The 22,940-nt window shown below is 40.8% G+C and overlaps 2 protein-coding genes across 2 annotated transcripts in view; one reads left to right on the top strand and one right to left on the bottom strand.

Annotated features, from left to right (window-relative positions):
- The first annotated feature begins 3,393 nt into the window (after positions 1-3,393).
- LOC119414297 (zinc finger E-box-binding homeobox 1) lies at positions 3,394-19,231 on the top strand. Its single transcript, XM_037681391.1, has 7 exons — positions 3,394-3,436; positions 6,928-7,077; positions 9,608-9,810; positions 10,065-10,191; positions 12,282-14,074; positions 14,159-14,318; positions 18,483-19,231. The coding sequence occupies exons 1-7, from the start codon at positions 3,394-3,396 to the stop codon at positions 19,154-19,156; spliced, it is 3,150 nt and encodes a 1,049-aa protein (XP_037537319.1). The 3' UTR covers positions 19,157-19,231.
- Positions 19,232-20,746: 1,515 nt separating this feature from the next.
- LOC119414298 (contactin-associated protein-like 4) overlaps positions 20,747-22,940 on the bottom strand; it is a 146,300-nt gene continuing 144,106 nt past the window's right edge. The window contains exon 24 of the mRNA XM_037681392.1: positions 20,747-20,751. Within this exon, the coding sequence (XP_037537320.1) occupies positions 20,747-20,751 (5 nt within the window). The remainder of the gene's footprint in view (positions 20,752-22,940) is intronic.

Genomic DNA, 22,940 nt, shown 5'->3' on the forward strand with positions numbered 1-22,940 from the left:
TCCCCGAGGCTCAACGGGAGCGACCCGTCTAAATAAAGGTTGAATGAACGTTGTGTTTGTGGCAGCACCTGAAGTGTTTCAGCTGCGGCAGCAGTAAAGATCAGCCTGCGTCGTCCTTCTAGGAAAACATTAACAAACCAGGAAGCCGCTCCAGTTTTAGCTCGTGCAGGAGTTCTGGAGAGAAGTCATGGAAAAGTCGTGAAGCGTTGCTGCGCTGTAAAACCACAGTGGGAGCTCTCGGACACCTTCGGCTGGTATTTTTGGATCGTCTTGACTTTTTTTTTTCTTTCGTCTGCGGCGAGGGGAGAGCAGCTGGTGTTGAACTGGTGAGAGATTAGTGAGCGTGACTCCCCCTGCAGTCTGGGCTGCACTGCAGCTCCAATTCATCCCGTCTTTATACGTTTACCACGGACTCACACTGACACTTTTGGCAAGGTATACGAGCGCAGCGTTTGTGTGTGTGTGTTGAGGCTGCATGGCTCTTCTGCTGTGTGCGCTGTGAGTAGATATATTTGAGTGTGTATGTGCGTGCACCGCAGGATTTCCTGTTTTCATTCCATTCTGATATTTCACAGCGCGTGTGCGTCGCTGGGTTCTGGTCGTCATTAGTGCGTAGCTCTTTTTGTGAGGCATTAAGTGTAATTGTGTAGTGCTGTGGGAAAATATGCAGAGAGGTGTAGCCAATGAGACTGTGGGAGTCGGAGGGAGGGTGATGAAATATGACAGATGTTTAAAAAGTTGGAGAGAAACTAAAGATGGAGGGAAAAATACATGTTTACAAAAAGGAGGAGGAGAAGGGGAAGAGAGAAAAGTAGTGAACGTGAAAAGGTTGAGTTAACAGCGCATGTAAAAGAAGAATGCATATGTTGTTTTTATGGCACTTTTGTTCATTTGATGAATAAGAAAAGAACCTGGAGCTAAACTGCATTCGGCTAGGCCTGTCACGATAAACAATAAATCAATTAATCTCGTGATAAATGAAAATTATCGACCTCATTTTCATTTATCGGCTTTATCGTTTCTTCTTGTCTCTCTCTTTCTACTGAAGACACTGGATGACAAAAGGCTCAACTCCGGTGCTCTTCACTGACCCCTCCCTTTCTCTTTAAAATCCATTTTAACCGTCCAAAATTGTGTTTTTGGATCGTTAAAAGAAGCTAAGCTACGAGCTAAGCTAACAGGCCAATCTTGAGGAAAAAACCTCCGTCTTATCGAAGCTCCAAAATTCACAGTTGAAACTCATGTCTTCGTGTAAAAAGTTGTTTTTCTCTGCAAAACGAAGCTGAGAACTTGTTTACTGATTTTTTTTATTAAAAGCTTTGCGTGAAAAATGCTATGCTAAAGAGCTCCAACCACACTGAGCGTCCGCCATATTGAAAACAAAAGAAAGGAAGGAGAGACCGCCCATTTCATGTCGAGGGGCCTCCCTCCCATTTTTATTAAGAGACACGCTGCTCACTCCCTCACTATCCATCCTTTAGCTCAAACCATCTTATACTTCCATCTGGTTGTCAAAAAAATGTACTACACACAAAAACAAATGAACACTTCTTCTTAAATTTGACAATAATTACTAATTATTGTCAAATTTCAAACAATATTATTGTTTATCGCAATAATTTCTGAGACAATTAATCACCAAACAAAATGCGTTATTGTGACAGGCCTAATTCAGCTGCTGCTGAATGAAGCTTAAATCTGCCTTTGGCCTAAAGAATACACTATTTTAGTAAGAGGTTATACTTTAAAACTTCCTGTTGTGTCATCACTGCTAACATTCTTTATTCACACTGAAAAAACAAAACGAACGCAGCTCAATCGTAGTTTCAAACAACAAGCCAGAGACGAGGAATCAGAAGTTGTTCAATAAATGTTTATTTAAGTTAAGAAAATATCGATACGTTTTCTTATTAAATAATATAATCCAGACTTCTAAAAGGTTGTTTTATAAAATACATATAAAAACTTAATACAATGATTAACAACTCTCATAATCCCATATTTTCTTTACAGTAGGTCACAGTAAACATATCAGATTTTTAAATTAATAAAATTTACAATTTCCGGGGGAAAATGTTCATTTTGAATTTGGTGGCAGCAACACATTTTAAAGAAGTGGCAGCAGAGGCAACAAAAGTCTGTCAAAGTGGTACGAATAAAAAAGAAAACAGCTGAAAGAACATTTTGCAACTTGTTAAATTAACAGGCCAATTAGAAAAATCATTTTAGTGAGACTGAGTCTGTCAGAAGTAGAGATGGGCAGAGGTTTACCAGCTTGTAGAAAACTACGTCTGAAGGTAGTGAAAGAAAAACGTTCTTTAATGGGAAATTGAGAAGACGTTGAATATCCCATCATCTACAGTTCTTGATGTCGCCAGAAGATTTCAAGAATCTGGAGAAATCTTGAGGGCGAGGCTTAAAGTCAGTACTGGGTGGTCGTAATCTTCTGGCGCTACAATCAAAACAGGTCTGATTCTGTTCTGGACAAATGTGGTTGAAGCTATGCAGTTAAAAATCCTGGTGTTCACGCCGGCTGTCGTCTTTGGGCCAAAACTAATTTAAGATCAACTGAAGCGACGTGGAAAACTGTACTGTGATCTGACAAATCCCAATTTAAAAATGTTTTTTCAAATCGTATCGTTCCTTATTAATAACATTTGACATGTTTATAGCTCATTGTGAATAAAACATGGATTTAAGAGATCTGTAAATCGTTGCATTCTGTTTTTATTTACGTTTTATACATTGTCCTGACTTTGTTGACAAACAAACAAACAATTGGTGTATATCTGCGCTCAGCTGCTCTGCTTTCCAACAATGACGTCATCCGTGCAAAGCTCAGACCGGTTGATCTGTTTTTAGACTTCTCTGTCTTGAAGAGACAAACCGTAACAACGTGATGATGAGCCCGGTCATGAAGAGACGCTGAGTCCAGTTCAGGACTGGTTCTGTGGGAGCACACGGCTGCACCTGCCTCTCACGCCACGCAGCAGGAAGAGGCGTGGCCTCTGGCACCAGTCCCGCCTGCGCTGAAAATGTTTTGTCTCCATGGCAACACTGGTCACAGTTTCACCTTGCTGCTCGTCCTTATCAGCGTTTCTATGCACAGAAAGTGAAGTAATGTCTGCGCCAGCTCCTTTCTCACCTCACGGACCTCAGTTTGGATCAAACCCCGAGTCTTATCCAGGCCGCAGGTATAAAAAGCAGATCCCGACATGGAAACGACGACGTCGATAATAAATAAAATAATAAAACAAACAAAAAAGCAAAGCACTTCTTTTTGCTCACATTTTTCGTGAGCTCAACTCTTATGGACATAAAATAACTTTCTCTCTCAGCTATTGTTCACAAATTTGTGTAAATCTGTTAGTGAGCACTTTGCAGAGATAATCCATGCACCTCACAGGTGTGGCGTATCGAGATGCTGATTGGACAGGTGTGCCTTAGGCTGACCACAACAAAAGGCCGCTCGAAGATGTGCAGTTTTATCGCAGCACAATGCCACCGATGTTTGAGGGCGTGTGAAATAATCATGATGACCGATCAGCATCTTCAGACTCCACACCTGTGAGGTGGATGGATCGTCTACTCACGAACAGGTTTACTCAGATCTGTGAACGGTATTTGAGGGAAAAGGTTCGTTTGTGTTCATCGTCTTTGATCTTTGAGTTCAGCTCATGAAAAATGGGGCAAAAACAAAAGTGTTGCGTTTATATCTTTGTTCATATAAATGTAAATATTGGGTTCATCAAGATTATTTAGACTTTAACTCGGTACCACAGGTGGTCATCAAATTCTTGTTGCGCTCATATTTTGAACAATGTGTGAGGTTTGAAAAATCAGATGGCTCTTAATGTAAAATGATTTCAGTTAGGGGTGCACCAATAAATCGGCCGATACGTGCATGAGACACCGATTTTATTTAGTTTTAACAGCAATTGTCTGAATTTCATTTATATTTCAGAGCACAACCTCATGGCCAGTTAAAACATGTTTGTATTGTTTCTAGGATTGTTCAAGGGTTTGTTTTACAACAAAATATTATTGGAAAATTGAAGTTGCACTGTGACCTTATAACACCTGAGTCGCTTATTAAACAAAATCAGAATCGGCAGCTCAGACTTTTTAGAAATCGGTGATCGGCCAGAAAAACTGCAATCGGTGCACCCCTAATTTCAGTTTGTTCACAGGAAAAGTAGAATGTAAACAGTACATAGATAAAAAAAAAAACCTTATCTACAATGTTACTGAAGAACAGGCTGAACTTAGGCCTGTCACGATAACAAATTGTTCAGGGCGATTAATTGTCTCAGAAATTATTGCGATACACGATAATATTGTTTGAAATTGACAATAGTAATTATTGTCAAATTTAAGAAGAAATGTTGGTTAATTTATTTTGAGTGTTGTACCTTTTTGACCACTGGATGGCAGCAAAAGACTGTTTAAACCAAAGGATGGGTAGTGAGGGAGTGAGCATCGTGTCTGTTTTTTTTTGTTTTTTTTAATTCTCAAAATGGCAGACGCTCTGTGTGGTTTGAGCTCTTAAGCATTTGTCTCACAAAGCTTTTAATAAAAAAATCAGTAAACAAGTTCTCAGCTTCTTTTTGCAGAGAAAACAACTTTTTACACGAAGGCACGGGTTTAAATCGTGAATTATGGAGCTTCGACAAGACGGAGTTTGTTTTCCCTGAGGTCGACCTGTTAGCTTAGCTTCTCAGTTTAGCTGCTTGTAACGATCCAAAAACGTGATTTTGGATCGTTAAAGCAGATTTTAAAGAGAAAAGAGAAATGGAGGGGTCAGTGAAGATCGCCGGAGTTGAACCTTTCATCATCCAGTGTCTTCAGTAGAAAGAGACACGAAGAAACGGTAAAGCCGATAAATGAAAATGAGGTTGATCATTTTAATAATGTGATTAATTGATGTATTGTTTATCACGACAGGCTTAACTGACCTGTTTAATTATTCAGACTGCATTTTATAAAACTGCACTGGGTAAAGTTTGATGTTCTGCCTCCTACAAGTTCCTGCCATTTTTTAAAGGTGCCCAAATCGCTCACGTATCTGGAATCTGAGTGGCTTTGACTGGTTTTGTTACTGGAATGTTCCAGCAGGAATCAAAACCTCATCACGGTGAACAAGTTGTAAACGCAGCTGCTTCTCATCACGTGTTTGGAAGAACTTGAAGGCTCTGACGCGATCTGTCTTTACAACGTTGTCCTCACACCCCAACAGTAAAGCCTGAGAGCTGCTGAGCTCCCTGTTCTGTTTCTGACTTGAACTGGTTTCCTTTATTATAAACAGAAAAAAAAGTCGTGTAGCGCAGCGGTTCCCTCACTTTCCACCTTTGGATCCACGACGTCCCTGCAGCCGGGACTTGAGACCTTGACGTTCGCACGTCTTTTATATTTGTATCCATTTGTGGCTTCCATCCATTCATCATCTGTACACGCTTCTTCCTTTTTGTGTCGCAAAGGTCACTGGTGCCCATATCCAGCAGTCCCTGTGGGAGAGGCGGGGGACACCCTGGACATGTCTCCAGTCCATCACAGGGACACTGAGAGACAAATGAGACAAACAACCATTCAGTCTCTCTCACCCAGAGACAGTTTAGAGTTTCCATCAGTCCAACGTGCATGTTGTTGGTCTGTGGGAGGAAACTGGAGTACCAGTGGAAAAGCCACGCATGCACGGAGAGAACATGCAAACTCCACCCAGAAAGGCCCCGGGGCCGGGATTTGAATCGGTGACCTTCCCGCTGAGAGGCAGCAGCTCTACCAACTGATCCACCGTGCTGATTTATGGCTTCACTTTTCTATGTTTTACTACATTTATGAGAAAACTATGCTAATAGCAACCATTGCTAAATTTAATTTGATTTCAGAGCATGTCTCTTGGTGTTTCTGACCCATTCTCGGGGTTCTGACCCTGAGTTTGGGAACCGCTGGTGTCGATGACAGCAGGTCTGCAAAGCCGGGGGGGTTATTTTATTTTTCTTCTTTTTGCACGTCAAATTAAATTTACACTTTTAAAAAGTCAGAAGAGTGAGCAGTGATATGGAGAGTTATGTATTTATTATTGGGGGAGTGGTGGCACAGAGGTTAGAGAAGGTGGGCCTGTCATCAGAAAGCCGCAGGATCAACTCCCCGTACATCAAAATGTGGGTGAAACAGGTGAAACATCCACACCTGCCTCCACCTTCATTCGCCCCACCCTGAGCCCATGAGCAAGGCCCTTAACCCCCCCCCCCCCCCCCCCCCCCCCCCCCCAATCTGCTCCCTAAACTGGTCTCTCTTGAAAATGAGTTCTCGTGGCTCAATGAGACTTAATGGATAAATAAAGGGTTAAAAATAAACTTTTCCATGTGTGGTTTTAAAAAAAGTCTGCATTGTTTTATATTGAAATGTGATTTTGAGTCATTATTTGATTGCTATAATAATTAATTCAATATGTAATAGTTAATAATTGATAAAGTTACCTTTGTAGTTTTATCATATTTGATTACTTTTGATAGCCTTTGGTCTATTCTTTTATTTTTTTTTTACATTTCTTCTGTAAATCCTTGACTTTCTTGAAAGTTTCACATGTTGTGATTATATTAGGTTTACTGACAATAAATCTTTGTTAAATTATCTAAAATATATATGTTGAATCTTTAGAATAAACAGAAGTTCATCACAGTTTTTAATATCAGAAGTCCTGTAGCTCCCTCTAGTGGTGGTCCTTCAAAACATCAAGTAAAAATATTACATTTAAACTGTTTGTAGGATTAATACTTGAAATTAGAAACGAATGATATAAAAAGTGATATATATATGTGTGTATATATATATATATATATATATATGTAGCGCCTCGTCTTGCTGCTGCGTTCATGGAGCTCGTCTGAAGAGATGATCCTCACCTTTGTGCGTCTGTGCTTCCAGTGAAGGAGGAGTGCGTGTCAGAAGAGGAGGAGGAGGTGAAGGATACGCTGGTGGAGGAGATCCTCCAGCAGGGCGACACGGCCATCATCTATCCCGAAGCACCTGAAGACGAGCAGAGTCCAGCAGAGACGGGAAACGCTGATGAAAACGGTAACAAAGCACCGTTCGGTTTGTGGACGACGAGTCATAAATTTATTTTAATTCTGTTCATGTTTGACTTTTTGTTTGAGCCACTGAAACAGCTAAAGAAGATAATTTGTTTTTTCAAGTTACTTCTTGCTGACTCAAAGACAATTTAAAGGAAAGAGTTAGGAGTTTGAGATGATTCATTTAATGTTAGAGTCTTTTCCAGTAAAACGATGCTTAGGAGAAATACTTAAAATGCCCTTACTCTATTTTATTATTTTCATAAATAGACAATTATTGTGCTTTTTATAATAGCTTTTAACCTAAATCTGTGCACTAACTTATGCTTTGTGTGCATTTTATGAAATGGATTAAAACTTTTACACGCCATGTGAGCTCATGCAGTTCATCCAAGAAGCAGAGAGTTCGTGATAAACGACACTTTTTGTGAAATAAAGAAATAACATTTGATTTAAATGATAATACCTTTATCAGTCCACGTTCACCTCAACCATGACCACAGTTTTTCTAAATAAAATAATAAATTTGATTTATAATTAAAGAATAAATCAACTTTATTCATAGAGCACATTTAAAACAAGCTGTTACAACAACAACGTCAATGAGAATAAAATTAATGGAAAAAATAACACACTAATGATAATACTGAATTTAAAAAAACAAAGGAACACAGAAAAAACCAACTAAATTAGTAAATAAAAAACTGTTAATGCACATCAAAGTTCATATACTGTATGTCTTGTAAACACCTTTTTAATTTTGTCTTTCAGCAGAACAAAGTCTAGTTTTCATCCGTGGAACGTTAAAATCCTCACGGAGGCGTTTCGGTGAAATCCTGCGAGAAAAAGTCGTCCCCCGCTGTAACCCACTCATCTTGGAGTAAATGTTCGCTCTGCTGTTTAGGCTGTTTGTTGCCTTCACAAACAATCCTTTAATCCAGGAAATAAAAGTCGAGGCTTTTAATAAAACAATAGAAAATATTAATACAGACATAAAACAAGTTCTGTCTCATTGTTTAAACATAAATCCTCTGATGAACTCAGAATCATCAAACTGTTGGAGTTCCCAACAAGAAATTTAATTTAACTTCGTGCAGCTTGTAGTTTGGACTTCTGTTCACATGCATATGTGTATATAGCTCCAAATATACGTATAAAATGAGCTATTTTAATCATTTATGTATACTTTGTTTAGTTTATTTGATGTAGTTTAAAATAAAAGATTTAATAAATGACTTAAATTTTATATGCTCTTCCTTGGTTATGCCCTACTTGTCATATTGCTCAGAAATATGGAGAAATGCAAATAAAATTATAAAAAAAGCAATTAGGCTTATTAATAAAGTGGAATATTGTGAACCGACTAATAAACTTTTTATTCAAAGTAATACTTTAACATTAAATGGCATTGTTGATATAAATATACTGGAAATAATGTATAAAGCACTGAATGAAAGTCTTCCTTCTGGAATTCAGAAATGATTTAAGTTAAGAGAGAGTAAATATAATTCACGAGGTTTGTTAATATTTGAACAAGATAAAGAAAAGTAAAGTAAAATCTAGATGTATTTCAGTTCTCGGTGTGAAACTGGATGATGAGCTCAAACGATGTGCTTTGTGCGTTAAAAGAGCCTTAAAATGTAAAATTACAAAACTGCTGTGTAGATGTACAAAGTATATATATGTGTTGTGTAACCATGTTTGTATGTAATGTGAGTATGTGTTTGTATTATATACATGCGTATTTAAATATACTGTAAATGCCTGTATGTGTACTTATCATTATGAACAGGGTATATTGTTTTCCTTTTTTGTAATGTTTTTAATTTATCAAAATAAAGTTGAGTTAGTGTTTAAACATGTTTAAAATAAAGCATTTTCAATGTTAATTTTTACCAAAAGTAAAAGTGACAGGAAGTCTCAAATACTGAAAACACTTTTTCATTCAACCTTTATTTCTACACGTTAGTGTCTTTGAGTCACGAGGACTCGTTTTTAAAAAGAGACAGACAACTTGTAAAGTACAGACAACAATAAAAAGTAGTATTATAACAGCAATTAAATCAAGGTGCCATACAAATCAAGGTAAAACACTAAAAACAAGAACTTATTCAGTTAATTTTTTTTTTATGACCTTATCGCATGTTTAAAATCCCTTAAAGAAATTAAAGTGCACGGCTTCAGCTCCTGAAGGATAAAACTGTTTTTAACCAACTCTAGTGAATAATGTGGTTCAAACGATGCATTCAGAGGCGACTGCCTCTGGTTCAAACGATGCATTCAGAGGCGACTGCCTCTGGTTCAAACGATGCATTCAGAGGCGACTGCAGACGAGAAGAATCTAATCGAGGACGAACAACTCCATATGGTGTCAGTTTGATTTAAATTTAAAACAACTGGGGTCGACCAAGAGTTTTACTGTCAACAACAAAATAAAATGTAAAAACGAAAGTGGCTGAGAAAGTAACAAGACGACCGGAGCAAACATTAAAGTCTTGGCGCTGTGGTGAACGCCTCTGGTTTTATTTCCACAGGAACACCTGACTCCTTCTCCCAGTTGCACACGTGCCCGTACTGCTCCCGGGGCTACAAACGCAACGCCTCGCTGAAGGAGCACATTAAGTATCGCCACGAGACCAGCGAGGACAACTACAGCTGCTCACACTGCAGCTACACCTTCACGTACCGCTCGCAGCTGGAGAGGCACATGAGCCACCACCGGGGCAGCAGGGAGCAGGTAACACCCCCACCCAGAAGGTGTCGACTCACACGTTTTAACGAGGCCACGAGGCGCCAACGTGAGACCAGAGTCAGCTTTAACGTCCCGCGAACCGGGACTGGTTTTTAAAAATCTCTGTTTCTGACTGAACCTGACGAAACGTCTAAATCGTTTAATTGAATTCTGTCCCGCTGATCCAGCTGAAAGCAACCAGCTCGACAGCAGGCATCGGTTTCTGTTGCATGTCACGCCTCTCCTCTTCTCTGTCCCAGCGTCACATTTCCCAGTCAACCGCAGGATCGGGAGGAACAGGTGGAACCCGCAAGTTCAAGTGTACCGAATGTTCCAAGGCCTTCAAATACAAACACCATCTGAAGGAGCACCTGCGTATCCACAGCGGTGAGCGTCACCAACACCTGCAGCTGCTCATACGGTCACTCCCAGTTTGTAGCAGAGCGATCATCATCACCAGTTTGTTTGAGCTGCAGGTTTTGAAACTGGTAGGTAATATCTAAAAAAGTTCAGTCAGGTCCGCTGGTTTGAGAGGAGTGAGGGAAGAGAAGCTGTCCACCGTTAAACAGGCGGAGGCCTCCGTGTCCAACTGTCCCCCTCTGTTGTTGCAAGTATCACTGTCCTCTGTGAATAGCAAGTGGCCATCAGGGAACTAATTAGTCTGATGGTCCTTTCTCATGTGAACAGCTGGTTCTGGATGTGAGCAGCAAACTGGTTGATCCACTATGAGAAGGTGCTGCTTATAAGACAGAGTTTAGTGCAGCTCCTCAGGCTGAAGAAGTCTTTTGGATAAAAGGTGAAACGTTTCAACAAGAAGAATGCGTCCAGAGGACCTGACTGAACTTTGTTAGATTTTTCTACCTAATTATTGAGCACCATCAGGATATTGTAGGCATTTCATCAATCTGTTTGTTGTTTTTGGTAATGAGAGTCAGAGAGATTGAGTTGACATTCACACCACATGTGGTACATGTGGTGGAACGAGATTATGTACACAGGGTCCCAGTTACGTCCAACAATAACATGTAGAAGAAAAACAGTAATAACATCTAAGATATGAACTAAGAAACACATCAACTAAATGTACTCTAAGCACTAATAGCATAAAAACTTTATGTCGAACAGCAGCACGAACATGAGTCTGTGTGAGCAGATGAGCACGCATGAACACAGCAACATGAAACAGATCAGCAGCAACATGAAACAGATCAGCAGCAGCATGAAACAGATCAGCAGCAACATGATTTGAATCTTCACAGTGATTGTTCTGGTTAGAGATTCATGAGTCTAACAGCTTCAGGGTAGAAGCTGTTCCTCAGTCTACTGGTTCTACACTTAATGCTCCTCAACCTCCTTCCTGAGGGGAGTGGGAAAAAAAGTGTGTGCTGGGTGAGTGGGGTCCTTCATGATGCAGGTGGCCCTCTTCCTGCATCTGGAGATGTAGATATCTGTGATGGTGGGGAGGCTGACTCTAACAGTCTTCTGTGCAGCCTTCACCACTCTCTGCAAAGCTTTTCTTTCTGCAGCTGTGCAGCCTCCATGCAAACAAGATTCCAAAGGAAGGTTTTAGTCTTTTGTTTTTGAGTTAATAAATCAAAAACAATCAGGATGCGAGAGCTCAGCATTTCTGGAAGTTATGCAGATTTCTTGAGACCTTAATATACTGTATTATTTTACATTATTAATGTTTAGCGTATATATTATATCCTTGTATACTGTTTTTTTTTTAATATTTTATATTATAGCTATTTTTGTGTGTAACTTGGACCTTGGGGACACAGTTTCATTCCACCCCATGTACCACATGTGATGCGAATGACAGTTCGCCACACCACCACACCAGAAGTTTAGACCAATATCTGAAAAACTGACTTAAGTTGTAGAAATGTGTTGGCAAATATCGCTTTGTTGTGTCAACAACTTAAACGATGCCAAAAGTCCACGAGTTTGAAATGTTTGACCATTGAATGCTCTGGAGAAGTTTGAATAAAACTGGTTTGGTGGTTCTTACTCGGCATGCGCCTTCAGCAGCGGGGGGATAATATAGAAATAGATATAATGATTTGTATGGCAATAAAAACTTTATGTGGTAAACTTAAAGCATACAAATAAATGGGGTAGAAGCAGGACAGTCGACTCGGGACCCGAAAGTCCCAGGTTCAATCCCCAGTCGTTGCACATGTTGTGGTGTCTCTGAGCAGGACACCTTATCCCCAAATTGCTTCCCGCACATGTTCAATAGCTGCCCACTGCTCCACCTGGTGGTGGATGGGTTAAATGCAGAAAGCCAATTTCACCATTGCATGGGAACATACAATGATGACAAGTGACAACACATAACACATTATTATTGTTATTATTATTGTTATTATTATTGTTATTATTATTATTTAATGAAACTGAATTGTCAGTTTAAAACTTGTTAATCTAGTTTTGTTCTAAAAGATTTCCATAATTTCTCTCTTGGACTCTTCCAGGTGAGAAACCTTACGAGTGCTCAAACTGCAAGAAGCGATTCTCCCACTCGGGCTCGTACAGCTCCCATATCAGTAGCAAGAAGTGTGTGGGGGTGACGCCCCCCAACGGAGTGACTGTAACAGCCATCAAGCCCTCATCTCCAACCACACAAACTAAACCTGTTGCAATAGCTCCTGCCCGGATGATTCTTAAAGAAAAGACTGAAAGCAAGCCCCTCCAGGAGCAGCTGCCCGTCACCCAGATCAAATCAGAACCTGTGGAATACGAGTGTAAGCCTGTGATGGCCACACCAGCTGCTTCAGCTGATAGTAAAGAAGTTGTGAACGGAGGGGCAGCGCCGCCGGCTGCGGCCCCGGCCCTGCCTCAGGGTGTGGCTATGGTCGTACCAACAGTCGGCCTGATGTCACCAGTCAGCATCAACCTGAACGACTTGCAAAGCGTGCTCAAAGTGGCGATGGACGGGAACATCCTCAGGCAGGTGCTGGGTTCAGCCAATGGGGTGGTGGCACAGGGGAAGCAGGGAATTGTGGTCCAGCAGCCGCAGCAACAAATTCTCAGTCTGCCCGCCTTTGTGGACCACGACGGCACTACAAAAATAATCATCAACTACAGCATCAGCCCTTCAGCCTCCAACGCTGCCACCACCCTGCCTACACCTCTTATTATCAAAAACAGCCCGACTACAGCTCTTAAAGTCATGACGACCGCTGCTGCACCCCCCACCCCCACTAAAACAGATATGCCCCCAATACCTGAGGCAACCGACCTCTCTGTCAAGAAAGAGAAGGAAGCAGAGCCTGTTAAAGACAAGGCGATGGAGGCAGCACTAGCATCTGCTGAAATATCAGAGTCAGCCCAGACACCCAAACCCAGCAGCTCCGGTACCTGTTTGTTATGTGACGAGTGTCCGGACGACCTGGAGACGCTGCACCTCCAGCATCACAAACTAGCTAACGGTGAGGTGGGGGACTCTGCGGCTCTGGATCCATCATTCGCCGATTTGCTGAGCGAAGCAGGGGTGACGCTGGAGGAGCCGCCTGCAGACGACCTCCTGTCCCTGCTCAAGACCTACTTTGCCTCCAATGCCAATCCCAGCGAAGAGGAGATGACGAAGATCTCAGAGTCGGTCAGTATTCCAGTGGAAGTGGTTAGTAAGTGGTTTGCCAAGATGAACACTGGGGAAAAGGATGATAAATGCCACAGTGAGGATGTAGACGCTTCTGAAAAGACTGAAGTTACAAATTCCAGCTCGGAAGACTCGTTGCATCCCACTGAAGAAGAAGAAGATGATGAAGAAGGCACCACCCAAGAGGAAGCCATCAACTCTGTATCTGGCAGAGCCTCCCCAACAGACTCAGCATCACTCAGTCTCACCAACGAGGATCTTGTTATCGTTAAAAGTGAGCCTGAAGACCCAGAGGCTATAGACTCCCAGGCAGAACCCTTGGACCTTTCTCTCCCCAAACAAAACCCGGCACCATCAGAAAACAAACCCGCCCCACCCACCAAACAGCAGGAGCGTCCTCTGAACCTGACCTGCCTGAGGAAGGAACAGGTCGGGGGTCGAACCATCTACGTGACCACGCCTCAGGCTGGAAACCCCGTCAACATCGTCTCTGCCACACAGTTGCCCACTCTAGTGGCCATTGCTGGTCAGGGTACAGTGGGCTGCCTCAGTGCCATTAACACCACCACCAAGCGCACCATCCTCATCCCCCAACTCACCTACACCTACGCCACTACAGCCAGCAACACCACTGGGGCCAAGACGGTTGTACTGAACGGCCATAAGGTTGGTTCTGTTGCACTTCAAACCCATTTCATGTACGAACTGCATTTCCTTTGTGGGCATTTAGACATTTTCTCTCGTGTACAGCAAGAGAAACGTTCAGAGAGCAGCACTGACAGCAACCTGACTGCAGAGGAGCAGGAGTCGAAGAGGCGGCGGATGGAAATCGGAGTCTATCCCTGTGATTTGTGCTCCAAGGTCTTCCAAAAGGGCAGCTCGCTGCTCAGACACAAATATGAACACACAGGTATTATCAGTTCATCATAACACACACACACACACATTTAGTATCTATAACTAATAATCTATGACTATAAATCAAGTATGAAGGAAGCTTAACAGTTTACTTGCCTTGTCAGGGCGTTCATCTCTTCAATGATTTTTGTAGACGGGAGATGGAATCTGTGCTTCGAGCTGTTTGTATCAACGGTTTTCAAGCCGGGGGGGGGGGGGGGGGGGGTGGAGACGGCTCAGCGTGAGTGAAACAGAGTGCTACCTCCGGCTACCTCTAGCTTTTTAGCACGTCTGTATTTTATTGTACAATGGAGCTTTAGGACCACGCTAAGAAAAAAAAAATTACATTACGAACGAAAATAAAGTCGTATGACAAAGTCATAATATTAAGAGAATAAAGTCAAAATAATATGAGAATGAAGTCATGGTATTATGATAAACTTGTAATGTTACCATAATTAAGTTGTAATATTATCAGAACTCCGAGAAAACAAATCCGTCTTACAGCTGCGGTAGAATGATGAATGTTGACGTTGGCAGTATAAAAGCAGGGGGTCCAACGCACTGTGGCATATGGATTCTTATGATAAACTGAAGCTCTCGCCAAGATCGGATGCTTCTCCCCTCCCTCTCCACTTTGCTTTGCTGCTTTTTCTGTCTGTGAAACTGCTTCTGAGCCTCTCTTCATTTCTTCTGAACCATAATTATGGACTTGTTTTGATCAGTTGGCCCCTCAACTCAATTTACAACATTTCTTCTAAGAAAAAGGCTTTAGGCTGCCATCTGTGGATTTTAAGGAAGCATATTGAATTGGATTTTCGATAACTGGTTTCTGCTTTTTGGATTCGGCTGGTTGCTGGTTTTATCTACAACCAAGGAAGTCGTCGGAAGCAAATTTGGACCCAATCATGCTGCTTGCCTTTATGATGGCTTGGTTTGTGTCTCGAGTACCCTGACTCAAATTCTTTGGACAGAATGGATCAGATCTTGGGGATTTCACGTTCCATCGGTGTGGCCATGTAATTTGGACATTTCAGAACCGATTCGACAAACACAGACTCAAGGTAGATGTCATTAAGTTCTGCCTGTCCCCAAAACAACTGTGTTTATCTGAATTTGGCTCCCTTGGCTGGCCTTGAAGGTCATCTTATCTGAATTCGCCTGGAGAACATGTGATCTGACGCTCACCACCCCCTCCCTGAGGAATTTCCAACTGATAACCAGATGAAACCAGCTGAATAAACTTTGTGTTATCATTTCAGGACTCTTGGATTCTCATAGACGTTAATCTTGGCCATACCTCGAAAATGTTTATGGATCTCACCGGAGGACATTGACTGATTATTCCATTCTTATCAGAACTCTTAAGCCCCCAGTACACTTCCACGTACATCCATACGCAGAGGTACGCACATACGTATGCAGAGGTACATGCGTACCCCCCAGGGCATGCCCGTGCAAAGCTCAAATTTTTACGACCGCATACGCGTACGCGGTGTCGCACAATAAACTGCCCAGCGACGGACTGTTTTGTATGCAACACCAATGTATTAAATTCCCCTTCTTCATCCCTGATCTGGCCTTTTCTTTTGTTTTTTTGCCAAGAGGCAGTGATCTCTTCCTCCTCCGTTGATGCCATGACTGAAATGGTGAGAAATGAAGGAATTTGTCACGAGCGAATTAAACTCAGGTCCAGCGTGGCTGCGGGAGGGTCTGGAGATTTCCTGGTGGGCTGGTCTGATGTGTGGGCTGTAGAGCCAGCGCTCTCTGATTTAATTTTTTTATTTTTTAGATCTTTTTATTAACAACATATAAACACATAACACCGCTGCGGCGGAGGCTGCCAGCGCTCGCTTTTTTCTCTTTTTTCCGGCCTGTCAATCAATCCAGTAGGCGTGTCAGCAAATGACCAATCGGCGACCTCAATTTGCCCCGAAGGTAAACGCCCCTTGTCTGTGAAGCTGCTCTGCAGCTGCTCAGGGTGTACGCTAGAGTATCATGTCTGAACCCTCTGCGTACCGTACACGCGTACGTACGCGTGAACGGACGTACGCGGCAGTATACTGGAGCCTTAACAGTGTCCTCGAGAGCGTCTATGAACATTGCTGACCGCTCTCGTCTCCCCCCTCTGCAGAATGTCTACGTCACTATGTGCTTGTTTGTGCTAGGTGTTTTTTAATATCTGTTTTTTTTTCTCAGGCAGGAAAAAAAAATGTCTGATAGGAATTTTTTTCGCCTCCAATTCCTACATGTGTCCAGTTTACCACTTTTTTGTCTGTCCAAACAGGTCTCACTTGTAAATGAGTCTTTGAGGCTCAATGTGATTTATCTGTTTAAATAAAGGTTGAATGAATGAATGAATTAAAATTTCAATTAATGGCTGTATTGATGGATTTAGTCGTGACATAATGTGGACGGAGGCATATTTCACAAACAGTGACCCAAAGTGATTGTGGACTACTTCATAAACACAGTGACTCACATTGGAGGCTGTCCACAGCAGGAGTGAGCTAACCCAGGACGTATTACGAGTTTATTCTTGTAATATTACAAATTTGTTGTCGTAATATTATGACTTTATTCTCATAACATTATTACTTTATTCTTGTAATATTATGACTTTATTCTCGTAATTTTATGACATTTTGCTCGCAATGTAATTTTTTTTTTCTGAGCGTGACCCTAAAGCTCCGTCGTAGTATTGCACGCTGCTAGCTTAGCGCTACGTCAGTGCCGGCAGTTGTCTATGGGAGGAGGTGGGGGGGTTCGGTTTGGTAGGCAGGGTGCTCGGTTCTGTTGACAGGACGGGCCGCTCTGATTGTAATTCATTCAATCTTTATTTACACAGGTTAGTCTCATTGAGTCACGAGGACTAATTTTCAACAGAGACCTGATTTAAACAGTCAAATAAAGCACAGACACAACAATAAAATTAAAATCAAATATAAATGTATAACGGTAGGGGAAACACAGAGCTATGTAAAGCAGTGCTCCCCAACTTTTTTTAATATCACGGACCAGTTCATAAACATTACCCCCGACTAAAGTCCTCCAACAAAGTCTGTTTTTATTCATTTGAGCTAAGATTAGCTTGTAGGTTTGCTAGGATGTGAAAAAATTGTTGTGACTGAGTCAAGTGCAGGAACAAGTGATTTTTTTTTCTTTATAAAATATACTACAGAGAAATGGATTAAAAATTTTAGTTTATCAGTTTATTTATGAAAAGAACATTTCTGTACGGCTCAAATGATCCATGGAGCTGTGCGTGTCGTTGACCCAGCGGTGTGCTGATCTTAGTCACATAATGTTGACATCTGGGCAGCTGTGGCTGAGTGGTTAAAGCAGTCATCCTCCAATACGAGAGTTGTGGGTTCGATTCCACCAGCAGTCACATGCCGAAGTGTCCCTGGGCAAGACACTGAACCCCTCATTGCCGTTGTGTGTCCCATCGGTGTATGAATGTGATAACGCTCTGATTATTCTTTGTAGAGATCTAGTAGAGTGCTGTATGAATGGGTCATTGAGGGCACAGATTGTGTTGTGAAGCACTTTGAGTGTCTAGATCAGATAGAAAGGAACTATATAAGTACAGTCCATTTACCATTTACTTGAGTTTTTAAATGCCTCAGATTTACCTGGCCTGTTGGGACTCCAGATTTATGAAAACACTTTTTTTTTTTTTTGGCCTGAATGTTGTTTTATTAAAATTAATTAAATTAATCATCAATCTGCCAAATCACTGATGTGTTAAAACTGTTCCTGGGTGTTTTGAAACTTATTTATTTTACTAAATCTGAAAACGTGCATTCTTTTTTGTAGTTTTGCTTTTTCTTTCCTCTTCTTTGATGCAGAAGAACAAGGCAGTTTTTTTTATGTTAGATCATTTATTATGCTGCACTTTACACTTTATAATGAGACTCCTGGCTTTTAACTGTACAAACGTATTCCTAACTCATCATGGATGACTTTTAAATTCATTATAATGAAGCACCTTTATCCTTACCAGAGGAGTTTAATGAATGTTGTGTCATGATTAACTTGGCCAGGGCCTGAGATTCTTCTAATTTAACTGTCTCACCTCTACAGCTCGGTGCAGTAAACTCACCCCTTTAATGGCTTTTAATTAGAGTCCAGTCTGAGTCTCTTCACGTCTCATGTTGTGGTGTTTTGCCTGCAGGAAAGCGGCCCCATGAATGCACCATCTGCAACAAGGCTTTCAAACACAAACACCACCTGATCGAACACTCGAGGCTGCACTCCGGTGAGAAACCCTACCAGTGTGACAAGTGCGGGAAGCGTTTCTCTCACTCGGGCTCCTACTCCCAGCACATGAACCACCGCTACTCCTACTGCAAGAAGGACGGGTCCAACCCGGGCTCCGCTGTGGGACCACGCAGGGTCCTGCTTGAGCTGGGCAGTCCCGGCGTTGGCCCCCAGTCAGACAGCCGGACCACCACCCCCCCTTCTCAAATGGACTCAGACGAGAGGGACAGCGAGGAAGAGATAGACGAGGACGAGGAGGCCATGTGCATGGACGACATCCGGGTGGTGCAGGTGGACGACGGCGAGTGCGAGATCTACGAAGGCAACTTTGATGACGAGGACGAAGAGGAGGAGGTTTTGGCAGATGAAGAAACTCAACACGTGAGCGCACAAGCGGAGTTCGCTTGCGATGTGGTAGAGGTTGAGTTGGGGGATAATCACATGGACGGCAGCACGTCGGAGAGAAAACACGACGAAAAGGAGAAAGCAGCGGAGAAAATGGCAGACTGTGAAGCAGATACGGACGACGACGTCAGGGAGGGTTCCGACAGCGCCCGACCATCGCAGGAAGCGGTGACAAACAAATGAAGGAAGCAACGTTTTGTATTTGTTGGCCATCAAAACTTTTTTTTAAAAAGACAAAACCGCTTCAGAAGCAAGTATCGGAAGTTGCCTAATCTTAACGGTCCACTACTGTGTACAAAAACCCCGGTGTGCCTGAACTTAAAAGAGAAAAAAAGGTGACTTTTATTTGTGAGAAATGAACTATTAGTGTTTAAACCTGTTTATAGAAGTACAGATTTTGAAGTAGTACCCATCCACGAACATGTTCGACTCGTTACTGAGACTTTCCCTGGTCGTTTCATTTCTTCTCGCTCAGCCAGTCAGTGTTACTAACCTCGTTCTAGTTTGAAAACATTTTAACCTGTAAAGAGAAAGATTTCTATACCTTTTTATTGCCAATGAAGTTTCCTAAATCAGTATTTTATTGAGTTCTACGAACAAAAACCTCTGCACTACAGTATTCCTAGTTTACCTACGGATACATGCCTCATGCATCGTAAGCCCTTCAGTGTTATGTGTGTACACTAGCTAGCAAGATGTTTGTGCTAGTATTAGTCTTTGCTAGCTAGCATGGGTTTTGTTTTCATTGACTGTTAGCCTTAAGGAAAACAAAGTATTCCTGGGGGAGGGTTGTGGGCGGGACGAGGGGGGGCAGAAGGCGGCTTCTTTTTGCCATAACCAAATTAGTCCTATCAGGGAAGGAATGGTCACAACCTCAAAGCCAGCGTCAGGCGCTCTTGTTTTGCTACCCAGCGCAGCTTGAACGGGTGGGGGTCTCTAGTGCGGATTCTGGCCTCCAGGCTTCTGGTCCAAAACACACAATCCTACCGGGCTCGTCCTCGTTTCGGTTCAGTGTTTCAGTATTATTAGCTCATATATGAAGTCTCACTGTATGTGAAGGATCAGGGCGGTTTCCTGCTCCACCCCAATGCCTCCAGCCTTATGCAAGACCTGTGTGCTGTTAAAAGTGCCATTGAACAGTGTTATTTCTTCACGTGTAGCCAGTATTATGTTCCTCTCAGACTCGCACAGGAACCACATTGAATAATGTTTGTTCACTTGCACAAATCAGCAGAGTTGTCACAGTTTTTTATTTTTATTTTTTTGCGACTGAAACTAAATTTTAAACTTTGTGCAAAATATTTAACTTGAAACTGCATGAAGGCTTGACTAAATAAATATCTTCTCTCCGGATCAGTCTGCATGTTTATGCTAGCTTTTTAAACCCAAAATGGTTAACTAATTTTAGACTTTGAATCCTGACAAGAATTTAAATTAAATGCAAATAAACAGCAAATTCATGATAAATAAACCAGGGAGTTTTGATGGTTTGAAGATTAGTTAAAACAAGACAATTAGAATAATCGTAATCGTCACAAATAGGGATGCATGATGTTGGGTTTTTGGCCGATATGTTACAACTTATTTGGCCGATAACCAATACAATTACCAATATATATATATATATATTTTTTTTTTTTCTTTCAAAAAGTGCGCTGAACATGATGTAACACTTCAACTTGGGTTACGTTTAATGTCAAATTTATTCATGACATTTTAACACAAAGACCACACTCGAACAGTGCAAATTTGTAAATTTTCACAAATCTAAACTCAACCTGTTCACAAGCGACAAATGAAAAGCGCATAAGTAAAAGTGCATTAACAGATATACTTGACAGTTTCTTAAATTAAAAATTTACTTAAAACACAAGCCTATTATATTAAGTTTTTTTAATGGAATGGTCGATGTCCGATATTTAACTTTTATCGCCAATATCGGTCGATACCGATACCATGCCGAAAATATTGTGCATCCCTAATCACAAAATGTTTCTTTTGTAGTGACACGCCATGTTGTTTTCTAATGACCTATTGTTCAAATATTTGAAGAAAAACCAAATAATTTGCTCCAAATTTCAGTCCTCGGATAAACCCAGACTTGATACAACGTAAATGTGCACTTTTCTTTGGAAAATGCCAATAAAAAGTAAAAAAAACCAAACTTTTAGTTTCTAGTCTCTACATTTATTTACATATAACATGTTCATGAACAATTCACATTTAAATGTGAATTGCAACTAAAAGTTTAAATTTTCCAGAGGAACCGCAGGAAAAACCTCTGAAACAAGAAGTCTTCCCTTTAAACAAATACAATTTAAAAATTAAAACATAAAGACCTATAAATTCCACTTTAATAATTTTAAATGGTTGTTGAGTAGTAAACCTTTTATCTAATTCGTCTCCTTTGTCCTCTTTCCACAAAGTAAAACCATCAATATGTAAACAAATTAAATATAAATGTGCCCGAGGTAGCCAAGGCTAAGTTCCATTAGGACTCCGGTAAATTCCAGCCACAAAAATAAATTACAATCTAAAACACAAGGAAAAATGAGACGTCAGGTGGAGCTAACTCCTCGTTACAATTTTAATTTAGAGTATTACATTCAAGCTGTTAATGCTTGTATTAGGATGCAGCTTTCAAATTCAATCTAATTTCAGCGTTTCTTTGCCTTTTACTTTCTCTGCTTGTGTTTCAGGGGTTTAAACACGGACATGAAAATAACGGAGGCAGGAACTAAACACGAAGCATAAACACTTTACATTAATGGGTGAAACTAAAATGTACATTTATTCACTAAACTTGAGGTTTTTTAACAGAACTGATAATAAAAACTTTCAGGTTAAGTTGATAAAGCTGCTGCTCATGAGATAAAACCAAAAAATGTTCGTAACTTTACGTAAAATCTCCTCAGTCTCACTCGTGCACTTGTTAATGAAATAAAAGTGACTGTGATGAGCTGTCCCGCACTTCAAGTGACAAACGTTAGAAAATGTGACGCCTGAAGAGTTTCGAGTTGGTTTTTACCGAACAGTGTTTATTTTATTTGACTTTTTCTCCCTTTCCTTTTTACATGTCCTCTATGTTTTTGTCAGTAATGGCAGTATTAAAGCCCTTTTCACTGAAAAAAAAAATAAATTCCGGTTTAGTTTTTAGAGTACTTTTTTTTATATTTATGTGTCTTATTTTTATATGTTTTTTTTTCTTTTTCTTTTATGGTTATTTATTACACATTGTAGTGTACATTACTGTAGTTTGGATTGATACAATAATATATTTTAGTATGAAAAAGAAAAAAAAAATCTTGAGACAAACGTAAAATCCCAAAATGTGGTTCTGGGAGCTCAAGTTTGTTTTAACAAAATAAAAACATGAAAAAAAAAAACAATTAAATAAAATGTGTACTCTGTAAACTTGACTGTTTTTAGAAGAAAAAACCGAGGAATGAAGTGAGAAATGTTACATGTGCATCTTTGCGTTGTTATTAAGCTACTGAATTCTGTGATTTTAAACGCATGAGTCGTCACCGTTTTAATGAAGGATGTTGTTATGAAATGTTTTTATTTTTCCTCCTTTTTTTATGTTTTGAAGCCAAATCGTCCCGCCGCCCCGTCTTCTGTTCTGTGCCAACTTTGGACTTTCCGTTGTACCGTTGAAGGCCGCGTAACGTTCGTCTCCACAGCCCTTTGTAAATCCACTGTCTTTTTGTAACGTTTTCTTTTTTTTTTTTTTAGGTTTGCTCCATTTTATGACTCCCCGTCACAATAAAATGTAAGACAGCATCGGCGAGTGGCTTTTTTATTTTACTTGTTTTGTCTCGAGGCGTCTGTTTGGTTTCAAATCCAACATATCGATAATAAAAACTCAATAACTAAAGGAAATAAACGTTTTAGGCACACTTGTAAAATATTACTGTATGTATATATATATATATATATATATATATATATATATATATATATATAT

This window comes from Nematolebias whitei, chromosome 9 (genome assembly GCF_014905685.2).
Source record: "Nematolebias whitei isolate Nwh7 chromosome 9, NemWhi1, whole genome shotgun sequence".
Classification (NCBI taxonomy): Eukaryota; Metazoa; Chordata; class Actinopteri; order Cyprinodontiformes; family Rivulidae; genus Nematolebias; species Nematolebias whitei.